This window comes from Ostrinia furnacalis, unplaced genomic scaffold (assembly GCF_004193835.3).
Source record: "Ostrinia furnacalis isolate ACB-3 unplaced genomic scaffold, ASM419383v2 OfSCF2350, whole genome shotgun sequence".
Classification (NCBI taxonomy): domain Eukaryota; kingdom Metazoa; phylum Arthropoda; class Insecta; order Lepidoptera; family Crambidae; genus Ostrinia; species Ostrinia furnacalis.
This window is the reverse complement of record NW_021132589.1, coordinates 418546-446403: the sequence shown is the minus strand read 5'-3', so window position 1 is coordinate 446403 and position 27858 is coordinate 418546. Positions and strand designations below refer to the sequence as shown.

Here is a 27858-nt window from a genome sequence, read left to right as displayed (position 1 = left end):
CTTGCTATCTGGGAGTACTCACCCTTTTTTATTAACCTGGCTAACCTTGATGTCTGGTTGTGTAGATAGTTATGCTGATGCTATCGGTTCGGGACGATCCACGTCAACAGATTACTTAGTTAAAATTCAATCTAAGCACTTTAGACACTTCAAACAAAGCCATGGTAATTCGTAGCGAGGCTTTCTGTTGTACAAATTGATTTCAACAGCTAGTTAAATAAAATCGTTGAATAAAATTAACGAATTACAAGTAGGTACCTACTTGGGTACAGAGTACAGACGACAGCACAAGCACAAGCGACATGCTTCAGCTATCCACCGAGAGCCTCCCACGACCGTTCCTTTTGACACTATTTCGTGTCAAAAGGAACTAGAAGGATTTCTGAAGCATGTCATGGTGGGAGCTCTAGTGGTAAAGTGTAATGTCCACACATGACACACGCAACTTCCACAAGGGTGGTGACCACCGCATTGTCCACATTAACAATAGTATTTAGGCTATAGACATTATTAAGAATTTGTATTTTAGTTAAAATATTTCTATCTAGTATTAAAAGTATTAATTCGTTTTTGTTATGTCTTCCAGAGCAATGTGAAACGGTAGTTTGCCCTGTGGTGCCCAACACTATATCTTCATTGACTAGCAAAATGTCGGTACCCCAGAACATGGCATTGGTAAGTGTTATTTACAAGTAAATAAATAAATACCTACTTACTTATCTAGCATGCATGGGGGATAAAGTCAAGTACCTAATACGCATTAGTTTATATTTTTACTTGTAAGTAAGTGTCAGTATGGGGACGCACTACGGATTAAATACTTAAAAGATTAAAATAAAAACAGCTTGATAGATTTCTTACATATGTTTTCATATTATTACAAATGCATTGTTTGAGTCCATTCCGTATCTAATAAGAAGGTAGGTATTAATTAATATCGGAGAAGATTAATATTTACTTATCAAAAAGTAATAAGCTTAGGTAATTTCGACATCAACCAATCACCAAAGCGAATGTATTTTCCAAAACCTAGACAGATATTCTGTGCCAGCTAACTGCCAATTTTTCTAGAATAACGAATACCGAGGAGAATGGAATGTGAATAAGATAAAACTTCTTTGACTTTTCATTAACAGTGCACGCTGACTTTTGCATATGACACGACTAGGCAGGGTAATGAACAGCAGGAAAAATCGTAATTTTGGAATTATTAAGGATAGGATTATTTCTATGATAGGTAGTTATCGCATATAGACATACTCTCTAATCTGTGATCGCATAGAAGATCACAGTGTGTCACAGACGTCATGTCACGTCACCCCGTTATCAGATTAGATTATTTTTTTAATTACAAATTAACTACTATTAAGTAGGTAATTGTTTATTTCATGCTATTCTATTTATAGTAGATCTACATTAAGGACAATAGAGTTGGTACAAAGTTCGTTTTGTGACGAAGTTTTGTCCGCAATAGTAATTGATATCTTTTTTGTTTTAATTACAGAACCAGCGAGGCTATTTGCAGTGGCGAGTGTACAACGAGAGCGGTCAACGAGTGCTGTGCTACTCTGTGCTGGTGCAAACACAGAGCCCGTTGCAGAAACTTCTGAGACGATTTGGACTACTGCGGAGGAAAAGACATGCATAGTTAAAAAAATGGTAAATTACAGGGTGATTTTGTAAAATTAATAAACCCGCGAATTACATTTTAAAATTTTATTTTCGCGAAAATTACCGCTTTTAAGAATTATTAAGATAAAGTTGTATTGTTAAATTGGTCTATAGAGCTTATTAAAAAAACCGGATACTGATAACAAAATCACCCTGTATATCATCGAAACTGCTGCTGATAACCTTAGATTAATTAAAGCTCTGGTAAAAATAGTACCTATCTATGTCTACTGCTGTGACTTAAAAATATTTTCTAGTCTATAAAGTATTATTTTGTATTATTAACTGTAAAACCATTTTGAAATAAAATTGACTTTACCGTATTTTTTTTTAAATTGCCATGCCTTAGCCATCTTTAGTTCATTAAAAAATAAAAGTTTGAAAATACAAATTTCAGTTGGCGGATCTTAATAATCTCGATGCGTGCGTGAGGGGAGTGCGTCAATGATAAAAATACATGACTCATATAAATCACAGCCGTTATCTTTTACTTACTAAGGGAATAGGCACTATTAAACTAAGTCCGATATTCGTCAATCAGAAACAAATTTGATTGAAATTAATACAGTGAATCATCACATAATGACACGCATTTAATATTTAAACTGCACAAGATGCCACAATATTTACCTTAATGTCTCATAAGTTCATAACTTATCGTCCGTAAAAAAGTGTTATTTTCTATGCCTTATCATAATAAATCGGTATTTCGACAACACCCGATTATTATTGTTTCTATTTTTATGGCAATACCAATTCTCGGCTCGAATTTATCATATTTAATACGAAGTAAGTAACTAACATGAATGACATCATATTGATACCACAGAGTTAATTAACTAAAATTTCCAGCCATTTTTTATAAACACAGAACATCGGTAATAATAAATCTTCCTGCATGCCGGGGCTTCGCCCGCGTGATTTTCGTTCTGTCACAAAAAGTTAATTTAATAGCCACTCACAAATTGCGCTTTCTATTGGTAAATACCTATTTTATGTGCAATAAATGAATAAATAAATATAAATATCCGAATTGGTTCAGTAGATCCAGAGATTACCTCCTATACAACCTCACAAACTTTACAGGCTCTTTCTAATTCGCTAGACGACACTAATTAGTGTGAAAAATACTGTGATAGTGCTTATGGGGATTATGGGTAGGGTAGACCGGGTACAATAGTACCACGGGTCAATAGCACCATTGGCGATATTTCCTCATACAAGCGACGTTAGGTTGTGTGCATAGCGTCAGAATATGCGCTTTTTGTGTTTCCATCCGCTCACCAGTCGGCGGCGCTTGCGCTGAGAAACGAAGATGTACAGGAAGAATTTTTGTTTTTTGCCCAGCTGCAGTAAGTTTTTACGTCAAATATATGAGCCCATAAGTTGCCTAATATGATATTTGTTACAAGGTATTGTTGTCAATAGTTTATCCAGGCTCTAAACTTTGTATCGACAGCGAATAATTGGCATTCACTGTGAAAATGACTGAATTGTAGGTGAAGTTCTCTTGACTACCTACTTGGAACAATTGTACCATTCTCCATGGGGTCAATTGTAGCGGTACAATCAACCCCGTGGTACAATTAACCCCCGGAACCTTATTTTATACTTACTACATAATATTTTAAATTGGTTATAATAAAATAAGTTATTATAAAACATTCACGTGGTTATTATTTTTACAATTTTAGGCATACCTACCAGGCATTAAACCCTTTTGAATATGTACATTTTAGCTTAATTCAGTATTTGAACGTTTTGTTTTAGATGCCTCGGCGTAGAGTCAAAAGTACGGATCGCGGATCAACGGATCTATTCCTTCATGAACAGACTTATGAAAAAATCTTGAAAGGTCGAAGCAGTAGTAGATATAAATAATCAGGGTCAATTGTACCAGGGGTCAATTGTACCCTCATACAAAAATAGATTTTTCAGTTTTGATATTTCTATCATTGTTATTATGCTTATTGTTGTTTCAGAAGCAATATCCGAGCCAAATAGATGGCATATTATGTAGAAACAGTTAGTTTTTTCGTTTTTATGGAAGAAATGTTATTGTTTTGTTTTTAAACTTAAGTGTTGATTTTTCATACTTGTTCCTAAATATTTTCGATTTCAATTAATAAATACTGATGATTGTAGGAGATTAAGAGTACAGAATACCAATAAAGGTGATGATTAGGTAAACATAACTACTTTGATTGCCTCATATATTATTGGTACAATTGACCCGTTGTAGGGGTCAATTGTAACATGAGACATCGTTCAGTTCAAATTGGTTTTTCATTAAGTATTCGAAAGAATAGTTCAACTCTGCATGCTTAAATTTGTAGCTTAAGAGTCTAGTTTTTACAGCATCCTAACAGAATAAGTTATATTTCATTAGATTTCTCAATATTGAACAATTTCCAAAAAATGGTACTATTGTCCCCGGTCTACCCTAGGTAATATTTTTCCTGTGGTTGCAAAGTTCTTAAAAGAAGGTTCGTACATGGTGCCCTATGTTTTCAAGTCTATTTAAATATTTATGTCTACTATAAACAATACTAATTCCTTAAGGTTTTTAAGTAAAGGCACAGAATAATAATAAGTACTTAAAGGCCAAAACCCACATTCAGAAAAACTTGAACTGACGACGAGTCTCCAGTCCCCTATGCCAGTCCCAGTACTCCCAGACGCGAAACTTTAGAAAAGTTCTACATAATTTATAAATAAACCGTAGCTTTTGAACCTGGGACTGGCTGGAATTCATTGAATTCACCTCTACTACACCATCAGGCAGGTCGTCAAATAACATAAACTGTACATAGGAAAACCAATAAAAAATATAATTTACTTAATTCTACATATAATACAGATACGCAATTAGCTTTACGTGAGCAAAGTTTCGGACAAAGAACTAAATAGAGATGATATTATTTTGTATAACAAATGTAGGTTAATCTATATTTTTATTTTACCAAATGAAAACAAATAGGTAACAAATTAGCCTTTACATCGCGTTTCATCACGCGAACTAAAGCGGGCAAATTTAAAAGGTACCTCCACCTACATTCCTGTTCCGGTATTTAATTAGATAAAATTTAAAACGTTATTTGTTTGATCAAGGCCGAGCAAGCGTTAAGGACTAACAAAGGAACAAAGCCCGAGGCACTTTAAGTGCCGAATAACCTTTTTTGAAGTCGCCGAAGTCGGTCTAAAGTTCCAGGGTTTACCTCCCCTATTACTTACTACCTAATGATTGGCGTATGTCTTATTAAATAGGTGAAATATTACCCCGTTTAACTAAAGCGTGTATATGTTTTACACCAAGTCAATGAATCATTTACTATTCATAAATTAAGTAAGTAGTGAACCAAAACAATAGTTAAGGATAAACCTCCACAAATGCGCAATCAATTTTAGTAAAGTTAAAACAGTAAGTACCTATCAATGATGACAACGTAGCACTTTACTATCGTAACGTATTGTTATTGTTGTATGTCAATACCAAAGTCCGGAATCATCGCAAGTTACGTGAATAAGACACGAAGACGCGACTTAACCACAAAATAAGACAACCTACTAGCTAGCTCGTGTGAGATATTTACGTCCTGTATCCTGCAACCAAGAGGCTTCGCAGTGATGAATATACGAGCACTTTGCACTTTGTGTTCTTCGCAATAAGGATTCGCGTGCGAGTTGGAGGCAGAGTTGAGGTAAGGCAACAAAGCGGGGTGGCGAGTAATTTGGAATGGACAGCGCGGTCAGTGCAGCCGAGACGAGACGCCAGAAATCACGATGGCTCAGCTTGGTTTGGTCGTGCTCGCGTGCGCCGCGCTCGTCGCCCTGGCCGCGGCCACGAACGTGGAACAATGCTCCGGTGAGTGCAACAATTTACTGACATTTTTATTTTCAAATCTTTTATTATTTCATCTAAGACTAAGCAAACATCGTTGCACATTTATTATTTATTATGACTGTCAATATGCTAGCAATGGTTCCAGCATCCGCTTAGTTAAATCTTTGATATCTTTTCTTTGTTTGTAGTAAAATTGTGATTCTAAAATCTGAAGTTCGGTATTACTTAGTTCTGATGTTCTAAATTTCCAAACTTTACAATACTGTCGGTCGCTGTCGACCTGCTTTCGTCTCGTTAATACCTGCCTCGGTAACTGGTGCATTGATGTGTGCTAACAACATGCGGTAACTTTACATTTGCCATTTTGTAATAGAACCATTATTTTTGGATTTCGTTATATTGGTAGGTACCTACTTAGCTACCAATTACCATAAGAATAAAGAGAATAGAAGACTACCTACCATAAATCAATATCCTTAGATCTACCTAGTAGATAAAAGGTAATAGTTACCATGCAGGGAAAACTTAGTAATTATTAAAAGATTACTTGGTGCAACCAGTTGTTTTTATAGGTATATCTCCTCTTAGATCCGGTTTAAATATCTCTTAGATTGGACAAGATTATATTGCATTATTTATTATTATACCTGTAAAGTTAATTAAACTTAACACTGCACGACTAGTTATAAACTCAACAATTACCTTGTTTTTCTGGTTTGATAAGTGGCTACTGGTCTAAATAATAGTTATCTGCGAGTAGACGCTAGTGTACCTATAAATAAATAATATTCCGTGCTGAGCATGTTCATTATAACGGCATCACCGAGATAATTAATGAGCAATAACAATAGGAGATGCGTAATCGGGCATGCTGGTCACTCGTTTACTAGGTAACATCTAACTATAACAAGAAAAAATAATTTTTTTTTTAGTTATCTGAATGAAAAGGATTTCTTAGTTAGCAATTGTTGAAAGTAACATTTTTGCTTTAGTACTTCAATTTCCGAGCGATTAGTAGAAGGAGGAGAAGTTTCTTATATTCTGGTGAATTTCGAACCGCGTCGTAAACGTAGGTTTGATGAGGGTTGACCAATAACTAGCTTAGCGTGCCCACTCTGATTTCGGATCAGAGAGAGTCAGACAGAACCATATAATATTTAATTAAGGAAAATCTGGTTAATTTAATCCTGAAATAGCCTAACCACTCTGGCACTTAACTGGGAATCGAACTGAGAACTTTTAAAAGTAGAGAGATTCCAACTGTCTAACCACTGGAACACGGAGACTTGACATATTTTATTGATACAGTTAAGAATGTGGTTCCATAGGTACGAAGACTGGGAAAAGGCTCAGAAGATTATGACCTATCTAAAATACTTGCGTACCTAAGAATATAATAATTCCAAAAATAGTGACGACTTTGCAATTTACTTAGATGTTTAGATACTGCTTACTAAAATTTTAACAAAACAAAAGTAATCCCAACTAATATTATAAATGCGAAAGTAACTCTGTCTGTCTGTCTGTCTGTCTGTCTGTCTGTCTGTCTGTCTGTCTGTCTGTTACGCTTTCCCGCTTAAACCTCGCAACCGATTTTGATGAAATTTGGCATAGAGATAGTTTGAGTCCCGGGAAAGAACATAGGATAGTTTTTATCCCGGTTTTTGAAACAGGGACGCGCGCGATAAAGTTTTTCTGTGACATACAAAATTCCACGCGGGCGAAGCCGCGGGCGGAAAGCTAGTTACTTATATAACAGGTTTTTTGTTTACAATACGGGTACAACAACAGCTTAAATCTCTGCGGCTTATACAAACCGCAGCGGGTTCAAGTCCATGACAAAAAGGTCTCAAAGCAAAAAATGACAGACTACCTACACAGCTACGTAATACGGCTGGCTGCTGCAGCGTCGTACCTATCTACACATATTAACATTATAGAGACCGTGCAAGCATTATTCATGCAATTCCTTTGAAGGGTGCATTTATCGGATACTTTTCTCTTGAAGGTTATTTTTTTTTTTTTTCAATTCTATCAATGTATCTACAGTATTGTAAAGTGTTTAAGATTACAATAACTAAATCCATCATACACATTTAGATTGATTGACTGCATGATGTAAATCATTGCATAGTTTCATAGAACCTTTATTTTCTGCCCCTGCCATGTTTGGCATTTACCAGAGGTTTTAACTTCTCAATCGCCTAATCCTGCTCTTATAAGGTCTACCTTATTTACTACAGACATAGCACATAACTGAACTGAGTAAGGTTCCCGGTTCCTGCGTTAGCGCGGTGCAGAAAGATTATTTGTTATCATCGACCAATAGGCAAGACTTCAAATGTGCTTTGAAGTTATTCAAATTTATGTATGCGAGTGATTTCTACTAGTATCTTAATATGTAAGTCTAGAAATTAGCACGTCACTACCTTGTTTAATATACCACGCAATCTTGTATACCCATTCTTATAAGATACACCATACAAGAATGCATGGTAAATTCAGTGAACTGCTCCTGAATCGAATGTACCTACTACTACTATTTCTATTTATTTATATTAACCGGCAGACAGTGGTGACTGAGTTTGTTGCGGCGCTTCTTCTCAGCACTTGCCAAATGTTGGTCTCGAAGCGCTGGTAGGGTAAAAAGATTATGAGACATGTAGAGGCTCCTTAAGAGCAAAATGACGATTTGTAAGAACTATTTATTAGTCCAAACAAATAAAGAAATTTTGACTTTGACTTTGACTTTGGACTGTACCGTATGTGTGTAAAATTGTAGGGGCTATCTGTCACTGCCTAGCGTTAGTCGTTGTACCCCAAACCCTAATCAGTGCGCTGCTGCTATGTGTTGTGCTGTTCTATAACTCAGCTCAACTCAAGAGGAAGAAATTATGTCTAACAAATACAAAGGACTCGTATCTCATCTATAACCTAAGATTTTCATGTAAAAAAACAACGTTGACAAGTTTCATCGATATTTTTTCCTCACGATGACTTTATAATGCCTGCTTTTTAGGGTTCCGTAGCCAAATGGCAAAAAACGGAACCCCTATAGATTCGTCATGTCTGTCTGTCCGTCCGTATGTCACAGCCATTTTTTTCCGAAACTATAAGAGCTATACTGTTGAAAAGTTGGTCCCCCCCCCCCTTCTAACTTCTAAAATAAGAAAATGAAAAATCTAAAAAAAACATATGATGTACAGTCGCGGAATGAAAAGGTTCGTCACCTTAGTGTCGGTTTTCGCTTGCACTAGGTAAGTGTAAGAGTCAAACCTGCCAACATACCAGTGCAAGAAACAGTGCTGCTAACATTTAAATAAATGTGACGTTTGCTAACGAAGAAGGTTTTGCTTATTTTTCTGTCCCATCAGTGCAATGTTACAAAATGTTTTTTTTTTTATTTAATAGAAATAATAATGGCAGGTTGAACCAACAAGAAGGTTTTAGTTTATCAATCATAATAATCTTCTTGACAAGATAAATGTCAAACAACTTTAATCTGAATAATTTTGAACTTTACTGACGAACAGTTAAAGATTATTTTGTCTAACTCGAGATTATTCTGTAACATAGTTTCAAAAGGTAATATGTGCTCGCGATTCGTTGAAGGAATCAATTTGAAAACTGACGAACCTTTTCATTCCGCGACTGTACATTACTATAAAAACTACCAACGAAAATTGTTTTGAACGAGATCTAGTAAGTAGTTTTTTTTAATACCTCGTAAATCGTAAACCGCTTATTACCGCGTAATCTCTCATAGTTACAAATAACTTAAATTAAAAAAAAAATAATTTCATAAATCAATGATACGGAACCCTTTGTGCGTGAGTCCGACACGCACTTGGCCGGTTTTTGTCGTTTCTGCAAGCTAGGTCAACCATGAACACGAAACGGCTCTGATGTGATAATTAAGTACTGTCCGAGTCTCGGCTGCATCGCCACGGTCAGGGACGTCCACTATGAGTGGCAGCCGACTTCATTGGCTCGCGTGATTTTAAAATAATTATGTAAACACTGCGACTAGCTACTTAGATACAGATTGTTTACCTTCATCTCAATCGTAGGTAAAATATCNCAATTAGTTTTTAGAGGATCAAATAATATTGTCCCTAAAACATTCACGTGGTTATTATTTTTAAAATTTTAGGCATACCTACCAGGCATTAAACCCTTCTGAATATGTACATTTTAGCTTAATTCAGTAAGTAACTAAGTATTTGAACGTTTTGTTTTAGATGCCTCGGCGTAGAGTCAAAAGTACGGATCGCGGATCAACGGATCGTATCCTTCATGAACAGACTTATGAAAAAATCTTGAAAGGTCGAAGCAGTAGTAGATATAAATAATCAGGGTCAATTGTACCAGGGGTCAATTGTACCCTCATACAAAAATAGATTTTTCAGTTTTGATATTTCTATCATTGTTATTATGCTTACTGTTGTTTCAGAAGCAATATCCGAGCCAAATTGATGGCATATTATGTAGAAACAGTTAGTTTTTTTTCGTTTTTATGGAAGAAATGTTATTGTTTTGTTTTTAAACTTAAGTGTTGATTTTTCATACTTGTTCCTAAATATTTTCGATCTCATTTAATAAATACTGATGATTGTAGGAGATTAAGAGTACAGAATACCAATAAAGGTGATGATTAGGTAAACATAACTACTTTTATTGCCTCATATATTATTGGTACAATTGACCCGTTGTAGGGGTCAATTGTAACATGAGACATCGTTCAGTTCAAATTGGTTTTTCATTAAGTATTCGAAAGAATAGTTCAACTCTGCATGCTTAAAAGACAATGCCGGAAATTGGCGTCTTTTTTTTTTCGCGCGGCCATCGACCAAACTTTGTTTTTTGATTACAAAATAGTGTAATAAATCAAACTTACTATGACATGTATACCTCTAAACTCAGTCTGAACTGAGTTACGAGCATTAGAAGTTTGATGATTTTCAAAAAGTTTTGTAAGAAATTGCAACAAACTAGTGAGATTGTATGTGTAAACAAACAATACCATCCATTAAATGCTCCAGACATCAGTATGGAGCAGAATCAGCGCAATAAAAAAATATCGCAATATTTTGTTGCAATTTCTTACAAAACTTGCGCACAAAAAGCAAATCTAGTATGAAAATCATCAAACTTCTAATGCTCGTAACTCAGTTCAGACTGAGTTTAGAGGTATAAATGCCATAGTAAGTTTGGTTTATTACACTATTTTGTAATCAAAAAACAAAGTTTGATCGATGGCCGCGCGAAAAAAAAAAGACGCCACTTTCCATACAAAATCTGGCATTGCCATTTTAAGATAGACGCTTGAAATTTGGCATGCAGGTACCTTAGTAAACTTAAAGCTTAGTTACAACAGGATATTGCAAAATTCCCACGGAAACGGGAGTTAGCGGGAAAAAACATATGTATGAAAAAATCTAAACCGCGTAAGATAGATGAAGGGGGTAAAACGGGATCCACGCGTACGAAGTCGCGGGCGGCTGCTAGTTTATATAATATTAATCAATTTGATAGGGTAGTCTGGTCGTCGCGTCACCTTATTTATGGATATTTCATTAGCATCCTTTTTATAATGTCCGCATGATGCTCGCTCTAGAATAATGTATAATGTTATGTGGTACTGGCTACACTCTACAGTTCCGAAAAACTGGATTTGTTTCAAGTTGAGTTGCGTGCGTCTGAATGTGGTCCGACCGGAAACCCATTCCACGCCATTTGAAGCTCTCTAAAGTATTTGCAGAAACAAAAAACTGGGAAGCCCTTTAGGGCCCTCGAACACGGCGACTTTTTGTAGCGATGCAGTCGCGCTGCTGTAGCGGTTTAGTAGCGCGTTGGCATCACTTCCGTAGTGCATTGCTGCCACGGTGTTAAACTTTATACCGTTGTCTGTACATTACATGATGAAACTGTTTATTTTATTTACCTATTTCTTTTTATTTTAAGGAAAGTCCTTTGACAATCTCAATGAAAACGTACAGCTGTCACCATGCAAGAAGCCGCCGTGTCGACTGAAGAAAGGCACACAGCAACACATCACGATAAACTTCACACCGGGTAAGAATCATAATCAGAAAACTGTTAGCTATTAACAACAAAACTGTTAACTGTTTTATACAAAACTGTCCCATCTGTAAGCTTTTCGCGGCTGAAAATGTATGCTTAAGTAGGTACCCGCGGAAATAGGTGCATAGATAGTTCTCTTGTGCGATAGCAAATTTAACAAGATTAATACTGTTACCTACATTCTGTTGTTATTTTGTACGCTTAGACGCCGTTTAACCTCCCTTAGAGGAGGGTGAAACTCCCACACAGCACTTACACTCACATTGATCAGTAGGTAGGAATATTTTTGTATGAAGGAAGATGTTTACCTACTTACTAGAGTGCTGGCTTAGGAAAAATCGCGTCGCGTGCCTAAGCAGTGGCGGGGCAAGACCTAAATTTGATGTGGGCAAGACAGATTTCGCGAGGCCTTGTTCTGTGGCGAACTGAATTATAAAAAAAGTAATAATAAAAAAAAATGAACACTGACAAGTTTTTATTCATAAAAATACAAATTAGATTAATATTAAAAAACATTTTTTTTGAGGCGCGATGCGAGGCCCCTTGTACCGCGAGGCCGTAGGCGGTGGCCCACGTCGCCCACGCCTTACGCCGCCACTGCCTAAGCTACCTATTACCTACTTTACAAAGTTATTTAAAATTAACTAGCCGATTTTTAATTGTTGATTTATTTTGATTTTTCAGATGAAGACCTCGACGATATCCAGAATAAAGTAACAGCTAAAGTGTTAGGATTGGATGTGCCATTTGTAGGAGTCGATGGAAACTCTATTTGTGATAAACTTTTCACGGAGAGTGGAGAAAAAGCTAATTGTCCTGTAAAAGCCGGCACCAAATACGTATACAAGGACTCGTTTCCCGTACTCTCCATATATCCCACATTAAATACAAATGTACATTGGGAATTGAAGGGAAAAAGAGATTTAATTTGTTTCACAGTACCCGTCAGGATCTCATAAGTTCGTAACTTAATATTATGCATTTTATATAAGATACTTCCGAGAGCATACAATGTCAATAATGGGTGGTGTTGAGTAAATTACGTATCAACTATATTCATTTAGTTTTTATCTTACTACAAAACAAGCGTTTACTTACATAAACAGGGCCGGATCTACCTATGGGCTGATTGGGCTGCAGCCCAGGGCCCCGGGGTTACAAGGGGCCCCCAGATCCCGCTAAAAAGTAGGCCATAATTTGAAAAAAAAAAATGTCTGTAAAGTCGGTTTACGGACGATAATTTTACGTGACAACGTCATAAGAAGTTTCAGCCCAGGGCCCCACAAATTCACGATCCGGCCCTGTACATAAACATGTTTGTCCATTACATTACCAAAATTAATTCATTGATTTCGTTCGTTCTAATAAAACTTAAAAGTAGGTATTCGTGCGTGATGCATCATACGTACGCAGGGGACTTAAATACAAATTATTGTTTTCATTTTTGTCTTTTGGACTCTCGGAACATGTTCCGGTTTTGAAAAAGAAGACCTCTTATTGTTATTATTAAGTACATTATTAATAAATTTTTATACCTATTCAAATAAATTATTAATTTGTGTATCATCTACTTATCATTTTATTTAATAAGCATTAACATAACCCACTTCGGCCGCTGTAAACATTGATAAATAATAAATTAAAACAATACCTTCTTAGCCCATTAATGGAAGGTATGGTAATATTTTTAAAGGCATGCAAACCCAGTCTGTGAAATAAAGAATAATACAGTTGCTAATATTCTCATTTTTTATACTTTTTGCTTAATAATAAAGGCTTTATTAATCTATGACTTTTTGTAATTTTTGTATTGCACAAGTTAAAATATTCCATTCTATTCGGTAGGGTTATTACATAAATATGGAATGTGGATGCATCCCCGGTAGCTTTTACGAATACCATGCGAAATGATACTTTAACCTTAAGCTAAAAACCTAAGAACTGGTGTGTAGTGTAGAATAAGAAAAAAAATATTTCCAAAACATTTAATATGTATCTCAGAAAATTATGTAAAAAAATAACAATATTTATTTAATAATAGAAATGCTAATAATAAATGAGGCAGATAGCAATACTTAATTGTTACTTACTTAATCTACATAGCGCGAATGTCTTATAATTTATTCTTAAACATATTTTTATTTAAATAAAATACCTAGATACTGGGCGTTCAACGCCTACCCGATCACGAAAGGCAAATAAATACTTTCAAGTTGCCTATTGTAAAGTAAAAAACACATATTTAGATAAAACTTTTTCGCGTAGTAATAAACAGTTATTTTCCATTAAAAATAACAGTACCTATGTAATTATGTATTGCCTAATAATACGGTAATAAAAATAAAAATAAATAATTAACGTAGGGATAAATATTTCATAGCATTAGTTTGAATTTTATTTTGGGAATTTAAATGTTGGAGATTTTTGTGATGATGTTTTGTAAAATGTAGGTACAGTATTAACCAATGTAACATATGAATAACTTCCAGAAATAATTCATATGATATCATTTCTGTAGTCAAACTAGCGACGTGCCCTTGCTGAGATAAAATACCGGATACGGAAATGTTGCCGACAAGGCTGGGAATATATTAATAAAGCAATTTTAATACTGACTTGTTTTTAACAGATTCAATGTTAATACATAAAGATGGCCACTAAATTTTATACTAATGTTATATTACATTATGTAGGTATCATTCAATTTCATTAGTCTGTTAAGGCCATTTTCTTAATAAAAATTTTTTGGCATGGGATTTTTATGTTTCTCAAACCGATAAATGAAATCATTACCTACGTTACTCGAATTATTGTAATGCAAAGATTTCCAATTGCGCAGGAATTAATGGAGTTTTTTTAATCTTTTACTATATTAAGAATTACTACGAGCGCATTTCACCTTCCGCGTTGAGATCGATCGATACGATCCTAGACGAAAGTAGCCAAGAATAGTAGCAAGAAGAAATTGAGCGTAACTTGACAGATCATTCCAGAGATTACACATCATAAATTTATTATAGCCTGACCAGGAACATAAAAACCCTCGCCATGTTGCGGAAAATTAATGGTACTAATTTCTTTTAATGGCAACAGTAACTGAAAACTTCATTGACATGTCACCTTGCATGTCAGTCTATTGCTGTCAAAGTGTAAACAAACTTTATTTTAAATGCGCGCAATTGATTTTGTGAATTAAATTGCTAAAATCTTTATATAGTCGTGAAAGAAAAGTGGTTCACAATGTGTTAAAGTATTTGTCGAAGAGAAATACTAAGGGTTCGGACCATATTTTCATTGAATAATGTTTCCGACAAAGGTTGTCAAATTGACTGACATGTTTATCGTATAGTACAGTCAACTATGAAAATTAGCTGTGGTTTGTTTCAACTACCTATTTTAAAGTTTTTTGTCACTTTGTAAGTATTGAATTTTATGGAATTGGGAAAGAAGTACCGAGCTTGAAGCGTTCATGAGCAGACATTGTAGTTGAATATTCAAGTTCAGAATTTGATTATTGATGAATAATAATAAAATCGTACTTGCTCGATTGATGGTTTCATTTAATTTATTTAAACCAGTTTACCTATAATATAATACGTTTTTGTCAATTTTTGAAAATATTAAATAAGCCTATAATCCTGAATCCTGATACATAAAGTTAGCCTATTAATTTAATACAGGTACGACTGTACCCAGTGTTGCACTATCAAATGCAATTGAAGCGCCTCTATGCCAGGGTTTTTATGTTCCTGGTCAGGCTATAATTCTAAAAATTAGGGTGTAGTGACATGAATAGTAGAATCGAATTCTTTTTAATTTAGTGTGTATATTATGGTCAGTCAAAAATCACATAGCTGTTGTTTACTAAGGGAAGAAAGCCTGTGGATTTACGCCTATGTTCAATTTCATTTTCTAAATCTCTCCTAAAGATTTGATTAGTTAGATCCCAAATTATAGCAGCTGCGTAGGGAAAAGTTGAAGGAACCAGTCGGGCTGGGATGCGCGCCGTGATATAGACTTATCGACATCATGTATAGGCAAAATCGATAAAATGGCGTAATAACCGCTTTTCGCGGCGCCCATACTAGGCCTACAGGTCACCTAAGCGCTGGACTGACCGGAGTGAAATCCGCACTAATGAGATCCGCACTCCGCTTGCGGTGAGCTGACTGTGTCCGCCTCTACCATCGACGCAGAAGCAGAGATTAGAGCGAATCAACAGATAAAAAGAAATAGAAAAACCATTGACAGAAAACCCTTGTTAACTTCTCGAAAAACTTAACAGCGGCGATATCCACATCAATACAGTTTTTTTTGCCTATGAAAAATACTTTGCGCCCTAGGTGAGGAGGCGGGTTGTGGGACTCCCTTATCGGATGGAGATTAGCCCTGACAATCAAAAAAACCGTTAATCCACAAGTAGCTTTCTTCCTTTATACCTGTGTTCATTATAGAGGAATTTAAATATATTTCTATTACGGTGTCATGTCTATAATCATGCTGAAATATGAGTTGTCGTAGTAGCAAAGAATTCGCTCATGCATTCACATCACACATTCATTTGCTTCTTTTGCAACTACAATCTTATAAATATAAATGTACATTATAGTAAATAGTAATAATATCCTTATGCTTAAAATTATTTAAGGAGATTCTTAGAAGCACCATATTTTCAAGTTTTGTATACTGGTAACATTAAAATACTTACATTATTATATTTTCAAGTAAACTTCAATAATTCCTACTTCACCCATGGGGCTACCTTTCGGGGGCGTCATATAAATCACTTATTGTCTTTATAGGTATTCTTAGAAAAGCATCCTTCAAGTTTCCACAGTTGGAAGGTGAAGCTTCTGATAAGTATTTTTCCATGTTATTCAGCAAACTATTCGATGGATCTGTTCCAACTTCATGTTCGTCTATCGCTTTGTATATCGCCTGTAACAAATACATTGTTTAGATTAACACCAAATTGTAGTAAAATAATATTCAGTAAAATGCTATATTACACCAAAAGGATAGCTCAAACTTTTATCTTGGGTATTGAGATCTAGTAGTCTCATAAAATAGTAATAGCTGACCCAGTGATACCGCCAATGTTCATCAGAAACACATAATGTAGGATTGTAAACATTTTTTCAAATCGGTCCAATAGTTCCGGAGCCTATTCAAAACAAAGAAACAAGTCTTTTCTCTTTATAATATTAGGCGATTACCACACTGCACCGCGCTCCGTCGCGGTCCGCGTGGCGACCATATATTACGAATCCCGTGCGCAAACGCGTTGTCAGTGTGTTATGCCTCGCGTGTTTTCTATACAAACTGAGGTACTTGCATATAATGATTAAATCTGTCGTCCCGCGTACCGTGGCGGAGCGGTGCAGTGTGATAATCGCCTTAGTGTAAAGTCTGGTCTGTGAGCACGTAGAATTTTGTCCAATGACCCCAAGCTACCCATCCTTATCGCTCGCGCGTAATTATGTTGCTATCGCGCTCGCACACTCACTGCGGGTGCCACACTGTGAACCAAAAGGCCAATCTAGCTGTAGAATTAATCAGGAGACACTGATATATCAAACTCAAGAAAGTGAATAATTTGATCGTAAAATACTCACTTGTTCAAGTTCGTCTTAAAATTACTAAATTATCAGAGGATAGTTGCTAAAAATAATGACTGAATCGTTACCTATGGTTATTAAGCTATCGTTTATGCTAAACGAATGTAAGATATGCGATGACCCTTTTTGTCCAGCTAGATTGGGCTTTTGGTTCATAGTGTGCCAGTCGCACAGTCGCGACAGCAATATAATTAGGCGCGAGCGATAAGGATGGGTAGTTGGGGTCATTGGACAAAATTCTACGTGCTCACGGACCGGGCTTTAGACTGTAGACTAACTTGAAACGCGGGCTGTTTCTGGTTGTGGAAGACGCCGCGGCTGCCGTGCAGTAGCAGCACGCCGCGCGCCGCCGCGCCGGCGCACGCGTCGCCGTACATGCACTGGTCGGCGCGGTAGTTGAAGCGGCACGGCAGCACCAGCACCGCGCTCTCGTGGTAGTGGAATATGATATTTATTATATCCTGGAACAACAAAGCGTACCCAGAGGCGGCGTAAGGCGTAGGCGACGTGGGCCACCGCCTACGGCCTCGCGGTACAAGGGGCCTCGCGCATCAAAAATTTTGAAAAAATGTATACAAGGTGGAGATGACAATATCACAATACGACAATAAATGCAAACATTGACTATTAAATATAAATTCTTGATAGCTAAACAATGTAGTTAAAAATAAAAATAAATTTTTTTCCAAACAAATTCAGCCATAATCAGACACAAAATTAAGCAACAACACGGTTTTAAGTGACGAACATTATTCTTTGGCGCAATATTCCTTTAAAAATAATCACTGAATCAAGAAATCAGAAACTGTCAATGTATAGACCTTTGACCCTTTTTTTTATTATTTCATAAAATCCGTCTTCAGGTCGCCACAGAACAAGGCCTCGCGAAATCTGTCTTGCCCACATCAAATTTAGGTCTTGCCCCGCCTCTGAGCGTACCCATTCATTATATTTGTTAGTCTATTCCACTTTGATCACCCAGGTGAGAAAGTGGAGCGACAATTTGGTATACTTTGGACTCTAAGTAAATTATTATTTTAGTTTCCTTTGATCACCTATAAATAAATCACACCTCCTCTGAATAGTCACAAGTCCAATCGTTGTAGGTACTTTCATACAGTACCCGGTAGGCTTGTGTAGTACATGTACTATGTACTAATAGGAAGCAATTCCTTTAAGTGAACGAGAAAGAACTATTCCTTTTTGGTCGTTCAAATCGGTCTTTTAGTTCACTTTAGTACAGCCGATCACGAATGAATAGGTGTGAACGAGACGTGAATTGGTGACAAGCGCGCGTAAGCGAGATAGATTCGGCTCTGTGAGTGTGTTGCGAGTCCACTTTGATCACCTGGGCCATACCGATTACGCCGAGATTTCTGTTCCGATTTCAGTCATTCTTTTTTTGATCGTTGCGGAATAGTTGCCATTTTGTCCCATGAAAATTTAAGTTAATTAAGTTAAGTAGTTTTTATTTTATGAGAATTTTTGTTTTTAGCATGTTCATGTGAACACTTTGTTCGTGACAATTACGTCGTCTAGGTATTCTGATAGATTTCTGGTCCGATTTGAGTAATTCTTGGTCCCATATAAATTAATTTATTAATTTTGTAGATTTTATTTTATGAGTAGGTATGAGTTTCGAACAGATATTTTTTCGTAATCGATTTCTTTTTACTAGCAACAACTTCGGAAATGATAATGATAACAGTTTTTATACATGGTATAAAGGTGTAACATTGCATTGTGAGCACATATTTTGCCAAGATTTATAGCAATAATTTAATTGTTTTAGGATCATAATGCGTATATCGTCACCGTCGTGGCAGAATTAAATAACTGACAAAACCAAAGTTGCGAGATATTCACGTTTTTGTGTTTTTTTTCGTTAAAAATGGCGATAACTTTTAAGGGTTAAAATATTTTATCGTCGGTCTTTTGATATTTTATACAGCAAATTTACCTTTATTAATTCAATAGTATTCGATGATGTTACTTTGTATTATTTTAAATAAAAAAATAAAAATGTAATTATTTAGTTTTGCCACAACCGTATTTTACAACTAAGTTGCAGTTATTTAGTTTTTGTATGTCACTTATTTAGTTTTGCCTCAACCAAGGTATTACAAAAACTAATATTTCCATTGAATAAGTACACTTGTTTAATTTTGCCACACTTTTATTGACCTAAATGTTGATTTATTCATTTTATTTTATTTGTTTTGTCAATGCAATTTTAGTCAAAATCTGTAAAATTGTTAAATAATTACGCAGAACTGACAGACGATGGGGCAGCAAGGTTCTGGAGTGGAGGGCACGTACCGGAAAGCACAACGTGGACTTCATAAAGGTAGCAAGAAAGCACTGGATGCAGACCGCTACCAGCCGGTCATATTGAAAATCATTGGGGGAGACCTATGTTCGGCAGTAGACGTCCTATATGGCTGAAATGATGATAATGATGAAGGTAACTATCCAGATTCAACATCTGAGTAATGAACATTGAAATTAAAAGTAACATTTAAAGTAATGTTACAAAAATGACATAAATCAAAAACACAATTGTACGAGTATTTTGAAGCAATGTTTCGGATTGAGTTGTGGCAGAATTAAATAAAGTCACTTGTTGACATTCTTAGTACAAGTATTTTGAAGCAACGTTCGCAGTGAGTTGTGGCAGAATTAAATAAAGTCACTTATTCAGTTTTGCCACATAAATTCTACAACAAACAGAGTTGTAATTTATGGTCAATAGTTTCACTAAACTGAAGATATCTTTGGAAATATCATAGATATTGCCACGAGAGTAAGATCAAAATATAGGTAACACTTTCTACTATACAAAAAGTGGAAAAAGTGGTTTTTGCCAAAAGTGTCAGTTATTTAATTCTGCCACGACGGTGACGATATGAGTAATTAACAAATGTGTAAATAAGAAGTAGATTAAAAATGTCACTATTAATCAGTTAATAAATATTATAAATAATAATTTCATAATGTGCACACTAGAAATTTTATAAATTATAGTCTATAGGTACATATACAGGGTGTTACGTAAATGGGTATATGAGCCGACACTGGCCCATGTTAACATGGGCATATAAATGGTATGGTGAAGTCAGAAATTAGATATCATCATTTTAATTTTTTAAATTTTCATACAAAATAAATTTATGAAATCCGATTTGTATGAAAATTAAAATATTAATCATGTTAAAGACTATCATGCGGGTGCCCGCTGCGTGCGCTCGCCTAATAATGCATAGTAAGTAATGCATGACAGTCATGCCGCGGACACCTATTTGCGCGCTGTTTAAACTCATTTTCGAAACAATCCGCGCGCGGGCGCCCCGCAAGCGTCTTAGCGGAGGCCCTTTAGTGGGAGTAGTATTGAGGAAAAGCTGCTTCTCCCACGGCCAGTGGCATGCTGGAGGCTTGGTGATTCTAGCACCCGTATGAAAATAAAAAAATATTGTTTACCAATAAATACTGCGGTAATTAGACTAAATTACTAAAAGTGCCTACCCAAAGTCATTATTCCACGCGGACGAAGTCGCGGGCACAGCTAGTGCACGATAAATTAATACAGCAGTTTGTTGATTAGTAACTTGTCTGACTTTATTAAGTGCGTAAACCATTGGTTCCCAAACTTATTTGAGACGCGCCACCTTTAGACCATACAAAAATTCCGCGCCCCCCTTCTCCAGTTAAGAATATTTATTGGTCGTATCGAGCAGCCTCTCCATTCTCTCAACCGCGCAGGATTTTTACACTTAAGTACACAGATGGCATGAGCCCCCCCACTTAGGGAACCAATAGCGTAAACGAAACTATTGATTCTGTTGCATTGACTGGAAAAATCAGTCAAAAGTGATATTGACCAACCACTTTTGCATGATGTTTGCAGTCAAAAGTGGTTTTGACCGATTATGAGTTTTGACTGAAACATAATTATAGTGATGCGGCAAAATGTTTTCGGTGCGGCGCCGCACCGCACCGTGTAGCTTCTACTTAAAAAAAAAACAGATTAAAAAAAACAGACTTTAAATATTAAATTGACTCCAATAAAGTACACTAAAAAGTAGAAAAATTATTACGTTATTTATTTAATTTTAATTAGGTGATGAAACAAGTACCACTCTGTCAATATGTTGTAAATAGATGAAGAAAAGAAAACATAAAGGACAATGGGCAAAATGGTACCCGGCTCCAACAGATATGTGTCTAGTAGCGTTTGAAAGGTCTTACCAAGATGAACAACTTTTACTATGACCACCAGCCTCAGATCTGGTTGTGTACGAAGATATACATACTTTTTTGCAGAATGGTACCCGGCTCCAATAGTTATGTTTGTAGTGTCATTTGAAAGGTCTTACCAAGACGAACAACATTTACTATGGCCACCAGCCTCAGATCTGGTTGCGTTCGAAGATAAATATACTTTTTGTGTAACCTAAGTATATTCCTTTTGAATGACCCAAAACGTCATTCCCTAGGCATGTCCGTACTCCAAAAGTTTGTGTTTTGGGACCCACATTTATAAAAACATCAACTTTATCCTTTGTTTTAATTAACGAATAATCTATTTAAATGTATATTACACCAAATTCTATTAATATTTTGCGGTTTCAATAAACAATAATTTGATTTTCTTTAGTTGAAAAAGAGTCTACAGTTTTTAGCGTCATTCCCTCGCCACGCACTGATTTTATAATTTTGCGCTTTAATATGTAATTAGAGTGAATGATATTTAGTTGATTTTAAAGTACGATACGAAGTTATCCTCAGACCATACTGGCTTGCGGTAGCCGTTTTTTGAATTAGTGCAAACGTGCCAGTTGTTACCGAAACATGTGTTATTCCAGTCACTTCGTCAGTCCCTAGCTGAGTAGCTTTATTGATTATAATAGGAAATTGTATATAATTTAATAGTATTTACGTGTGGTTTTTTGGCTATTTTCGGCACATCGTATTAAGCATCTTATAATATAAAGTTAATCTGCATTTGTGTTAAGTTTTACTCCAAATCGTCAGTCCCTAGAGCGTCAGGCCCTAGCTTTAAACGGCACTTAGGACTAAATTACTAGTTAGGGAATGATGTTTTTTATATAGTGATAATAACAAAACAACTACATTATGTGTATTAACTTATCTATAAATGTTAAGGTTAAAAGTTTTATACTTTATTAGAAGTCATATAGGAGTAATGTAGTATGAAAAAATTGAAAATTATAATTTCTCCTAAAATAAAGCATAAAGTGACTGGCCCTTTTAGACATAGCATAATTAATTAGTAAACAATAATTTACACTAATAAAGTATTCAAAAGCATCTTAAAAAAGTTACGGACAAAATGACGTCGAAAATATACAGATTTTTATGGAATGGCCCAAATATTGGTTATGGCTATTGGAGCGGGTACCACTTTCCATACATTTGTGCCCATCATCCTTTTAAAAATGAATATAGCTTTTCTCCTGTTTGGTTTAAACTTAAAAGTATTTAGTCCTGAAAATTTTTAAGCTTATAACATTACCTGATCTCCCCATGGTATGTACAGTTTCCATTTAAGCATAATTGGAGTCACATAATCCACCCAACCAAAAGTTCTCATTCTGGTCAAATTCATCAGCATTAATCCTGAATTTAGACCTGAAATTAAATATTATGTAATTTTTCCAGTAATTTCATAGTAAGGTTTCATAGTAATACACAGTTTCACTGTTTAACACAGTGAAATATAATTTTTAAATATTCTAAAATCAGGACAGATCTAGGAATCAATGTAGTGTAAATATATTTTTTTTATGCATAACAAGGCAGATATTTGACCACAATTGCACCTGATGTTAAGTGGGATGCAGTCTAGGATGATACATAATCTGCCCTGTATTAATATTTATTTAAGGTAAACTTGTTATTAGTATGCAACACAAAAGGAAGCTTTATTTTATAAAATTACATTTTGCAGTAGAATCCGATTATAACAATGCTCAAGAGACCGATAAAATTATGTTGTATTATCCGGACGTCATACTAAAGCAGTAATTTTTATATTTTCATTGTGATACAAGTTCTTACCATATTTCCCATAAAAAGGATGTTTTGCGAAACGAGGATACCAAGATATATTGGGATTATCATCTTCAAGTGTCATTGCAGATATCTGTGAACTATTGAACTGAGAGAAGAAATGCCAGATCTCATCAGCAGGCCCCAAAAAAAGTGTATCTGTGTCTACATAGATCATCGCATCTATGTGAGTAAGCAATTTCTGAAATGTAAGTTCAAGATTAGTTGATACAACACCCCTTCACAGGCAACTGGTTCATTTACTGATCCCTGTAAGGGGCTATATGGCACACATCTGGACATTCATAAACATGATACACACTGGAATAAAGAGGCGTTGAGCTGCGCATTTACTGAACAAGTTTAACCAATCTTCTTTGTGAGCTTCAGGGAAATATATTCTTTGTAATTCAAAATCCAATTGGTTTCTTGTGTGTGTTTTCCATTTGTGTAATATTTCATCAAACTTTGGTCTTAAATTATCATCAGTAAATATAACGAAGTACAGTGGAGTCTTTGTAAAGAGCAGAGCAGATTTAATAACATTTAATGACTCATTAAATCTACTGTCACACACAACAATAGATATCACAATTTTATCAAATTTATTACTTTGGACCTCCTTTACTCTGAAACAAACATTCAGAATTAATAATAACAACGGCAACAAAACAAATTAATCTTATGTAGTAAAATGTATAAACTAACTGTGACTTCAAAATAACACTTTTCCTACTTGAACTACTATTATTTGAATAATAAACAAAGATCAAAACGAAACATGTAATAAATAAAATAAATAAACATTTGGAACAAGTTAATCTTCGCATTTTAATTTCGAAATAACACTACCACAACACTACACAACAAAATAAACCGATTCTCTCATAGAGAAAAGTAATACATAGGAAATAGAGAACCCACTCTGTCAAATTTTTGAGCCTACTAATTGACAGCCTGGTGTTAAATTCGCTGTACTTAACCTACGTACGTAACGCTCACATACACACATAGTACACACACACATACATACATAAAGTCCACGCATACATACACACAGTTCACGCACACATAGGCCCTCATAACCTTCAAAGAATTATTGTTTTTTTGATGTACCTACAATGTAGAATTTTTTCAAATCCATTATTTTGAAAGTATTTATCTTTAAGGTGTACGTATTGTATTATTTTCAAAACAATGGATTTGGAAAAATTCTACATTGCACATGGAAATGCAAATAAACAAAAACTTTTCAATTTAATAATTTTACTTTATTTATGAACACACATAATATTATACACCAAAAGCGTCTTTTCGCAAAGTTTTCAACAACACTAAAAAAGCATTTGCACTTTGAGAAAACTCAGATCACTTGTTAACATAACAGAAAGTTTCTTCGCGATTCACGAAGGAACGAACAAAACTCCGATGAACCAGAACAGCAGCAGGTACGAAGGAATGAACTTGAATTTGACTCGACTCTTCAATACTTTAATAGGGCCACAGAACTCATAAACGATGGCTAAGAAAACAAGAATGCATTCAACCTAACAAAAACAACACCGGCCATTTTGGAGGAAAAACAAAGTTGCCATATGTTAAATAGTAATTTCTACTACTCTATTAAGTAAATTATAACAAAAAATGTCACCGTTCAGTTTTAAATTAAAACAAATTAATTTCATTTTAAAAAAAGTTTTCACATTGTAATTAACAATATTCTGAAATATATTTTAATTAAGAAAAAAATGAAAATATGAAGGAAACAGGAGCAGCGACATGCGTTTTAGGGTAGTTAAAAAGTATTGCTTCCTCATTGTTTGTTATAGCATTGCTGCAAAATCTGAAAAGCTTTTAAATATTTTAAGATGTGTTTCTGGAGTCTGGTGGGGTGCTCACCCAGCGTCATTAAGACTTTTATACAATGCTATTATAAGAAGTGTACTTGACTATGGCAGTTTCTATCTAGAGCCTTGTAATTTAGTTGGTTTAAGTAAATTGGATGCGATTCAATCTAAAGCGCTAAGGATTATAGCTGGTGCTATGAAATCGAGTCCAATTAATGCCTTGCAAGCTGAATGTGTTGAGCCCCCAGTGAAATTACGCCGCCAATATTTATGTGACAAGTATCTTTTCCGTGTACTTCAATTTGCTGACCATCATAAATATAGCAAACTCAACAGACTTAATGATTTAATTGATACTTCCTCTTATTGGTCACGTAAATCTCCTCCTTGTGTGATTATTAGTTTTCGTAAATTTATATCAATCCAAGCCCCAGTCTACAGAACCTCCTTTCTTCCGATCATCATCAACAGCCCTTTACAGTCCACTGCTGGACTATGAGCCTCCTCCACTATGGTGGAGGGATTTGCCATAATCTCCACGCTTGGCAGGCGGGTTGGAGATCGCAGTTTAAAAGATTGATGTTTTTCAGAGAGCGCTGCTGCCCATTCTCTGTTTGTTGTGTAGTCCCTAAGTCGCCTCTTACGACACCCGCGGGAAGAGTAGGGGTTGGTGACAAATGTATTCTACTCTGCCGTCACCACACGGCGATTCTTCCGATATTTTCTGTTGAATCCCTTATTCTTACTCCGACAATTCATTTCAACCTAGACATACATAAGGATGACTACAATGCTAACATTAAGTTCAATCAGATCGTAGACGAACACTGGGGCGATTGGCATCATATCTATTGCGATGCATCTAAGCACTCTCCAACGGGTCATGTTGGCGTTGGCGCATACCATAAACAATATCATATTGTCCAGAAAATAAAACTCCCTCCAGAATCATCAGTCTTTACAGGAGAATGTTTTGGACTGTTTAAGGCTTTAGAGTATGCTCTCCTTATGAAATTAAACAAAACTGTAAATTTTGTGACTCTAAAAGTGCTTTGCAGGCATTACATAAATTTCCATTTAAGAACAATACTAATTATCCTATTATTACAGAATGCAGGAAATTACTTCACAAATGTAGTCTTAACAGTCATTTAATTAATTTTGCGTGGATTCCTAGTCATACCAATATTCCAGGAAATGATAAAGCTGATAAGCTGGCCAATGAAGCGGTTGAGTGTGGAGATATACATCCGTACACAAATTATTGCCATGACTTAACGGCAGCCCTTCCCAAAGCTTATCTCAAATCTGCCTGGGATGAGAATTGGGAGTTCACTAGCCAATCTAAGGGGAAACATTACAAGCTCATTCAACCATCCATCCTTTGTAAACCATGGTTTGTTAAAATGAATCTTTCCAAAACAGTTACTACCATTTTAACTAGAATGCGACTTGGTCACGTGTGCACTCCAGCACACTTGGCTAAAATTCATGTACTTGATAATGATTCGTGCATTTGTGGTTCTGGCGTCGGAGACTTAAATCACATATTTTTTTACTGTTGCCTATATGATCGTTCCTCTTTTATTAGTTCTCTTTTAGCCATTAAAATTCCTTTTCCTACATCCATCACTTGCCTATTATATACCAATAACATTGATGTTTATAATATCCTAGCCGAATTTATTACCCATAATAATATAAAATTGTTAATAGTAATGTATATTGTACTTATGTAAATATTATTTTATTTTTATTATTTTGTAATTATATCACACCTAAATTGATCCTATGAAAACCATCCTTTGTTCCGTTTCCATCCGTAATTGATTCGTTTCCCTACCTTTTAACTTTAACCCAATCCCACCCTGTCTAAACGCAATGTCCGCAAAACTTATGGCAAAACTGAACGCAAAAATCAAGAACCCTGTCGTGGCTAAACGCAATCCGCGAGAGCCATAAAGAAAAAAAAAAAAGTATTGGAATTTATCGACTGAAGTCGCTGTTTGGAAGCAAGTTTGATCGTAGTATGGAAGTTTCCGTACCCTGGATTCTCTCATTCTCCCCAGATTCATTCAAATGTCATTAATGTCAATTTTTTTTTTAGGACCCTTGTAGCCACAGATATGGATAGATGCAGCATGTGAAAAAAGTTGTATGAAGCCATGAAGCTAAAGATGAAAATGGAGGCCACACTTGGAACAACAACTTGAGTCAAATACCTACTTATCTCTATCTCGCTCTCTGTGGGCCGACCTCTCTTTTTAGTGTGGATTGTAGTATTGCTATCTCCTTATTTAAATCTCCTAGTAAATTCTTCGAAATAGCCAATTCACTAACCAAATCAGAAGTTAATCAAATAAATAATTAAATATTTGAACTACGATTACCTAGTTAAATTAAAAATCACAAAATTGTCGGCCGTTTAGGCTTATAGTCCAGTCATTTCGTCCGAAAAAAAGGCAAATAAAAGAAAATGAATTTGCGCTTCTAATTTTTTAATATGTTGTAGGGGATACCTAGAAAAGCTTAACTTGAGATTGTCGACCAAGCTTTCCAGGAGGCTTGTCGACCAAGCTTTCTCCTTTTCTAAGGAGCTTTCGCCGCTATCTTGGAAAACGCTTAAAATTTGTTTTTCGGCAATAACTCGGCTATCCGATGAGATTCGAAAATTTTTGTAGGACACATTTTGTAGCTTTCTTTGTGCTCTACAATAACGCCCGAA

General features: G+C 35.5%; 3 protein-coding genes across 3 annotated transcripts; 2 read left to right on the top strand and 1 right to left on the bottom strand.

Moving 5' to 3' along the window:
* Positions 1-389: 389 nt before the first annotated feature.
* LOC114355126 (uncharacterized) lies at positions 390-1924 on the top strand. Its single transcript, XM_028307808.1, has 2 exons — positions 390-675; positions 1505-1924. The coding sequence occupies exons 1-2, from the start codon at positions 649-651 to the stop codon at positions 1646-1648; spliced, it is 171 nt and encodes a 56-aa protein (XP_028163609.1). The 5' UTR covers positions 390-648; the 3' UTR covers positions 1649-1924.
* A 3480-nt stretch (positions 1925-5404) lies between these two features.
* On the top strand, positions 5405-13310 carry LOC114355122 (Niemann-Pick type C-2b). The gene is made up of 4 exons (XM_028307803.1): positions 5405-5536; positions 11480-11590; positions 12284-12697; positions 12907-13310. Exons 1-3 carry the CDS (start codon positions 5455-5457, stop codon positions 12556-12558), a joined length of 468 nt encoding a protein of 155 aa, XP_028163604.1. The 5' UTR covers positions 5405-5454; the 3' UTR covers positions 12559-12697; positions 12907-13310.
* Positions 13311-15438: 2128 nt separating this feature from the next.
* shams (glucoside xylosyltransferase 1 shams) lies at positions 15439-27247 on the bottom strand. Its single transcript, XM_028307802.1, has 7 exons — positions 27194-27247; positions 23995-24175; positions 23609-23915; positions 23296-23488; positions 22751-22866; positions 17496-17678; positions 15439-16537 (listed from the first exon to the last, which is right to left on the bottom strand). Exons 2-7 carry the CDS (start codon positions 24114-24116, stop codon positions 16358-16360), a joined length of 1101 nt encoding a protein of 366 aa, XP_028163603.1. The 5' UTR covers positions 24117-24175; positions 27194-27247; the 3' UTR covers positions 15439-16357.
* Positions 27248-27858: the final 611 nt, after the last annotated feature.

Bases quoted from the DNA above. Each gene is read 5' to 3' on its own strand.
- LOC114355126 (XM_028307808.1), top strand. From the start codon at position 649: ATGTCGGTACCCCAGAACATGGCATTG. The intron at 676-1,504 runs GTAAGTGTTATT...TTTTAATTACAG, and splicing joins TACCCCAGAACATGGCATTG to AACCAGCGAGGCTATTTGCA.
- LOC114355122 (XM_028307803.1), top strand. From the start codon at position 5,455: ATGGCTCAGCTTGGTTTGGTCGTGCTCGCGTGCGCCGCGCTCGTCGCC. The intron at 5,537-11,479 runs GTGAGTGCAACA...TTTTATTTTAAG, and splicing joins GAACGTGGAACAATGCTCCG to GAAAGTCCTTTGACAATCTC. The intron at 11,591-12,283 runs GTAAGAATCATA...TTGATTTTTCAG, and splicing joins CACGATAAACTTCACACCGG to ATGAAGACCTCGACGATATC.
- shams (XM_028307802.1), bottom strand. From the start codon at position 24,116: ATGCGAAGATTAACTTGTTCCAAATGTTTATTTATTTTATTTATTACA. The intron at 23,489-23,608 runs GTGTGTATCATG...CTTACATTTCAG, and splicing joins CTCAACGCCTCTTTATTCCA to AAATTGCTTACTCACATAGA. The intron at 16,538-17,495 runs GTTAGTCTACAG...TATTTGTTACAG, and splicing joins AGAAACAGCCCGCGTTTCAA to GCGATATACAAAGCGATAGA.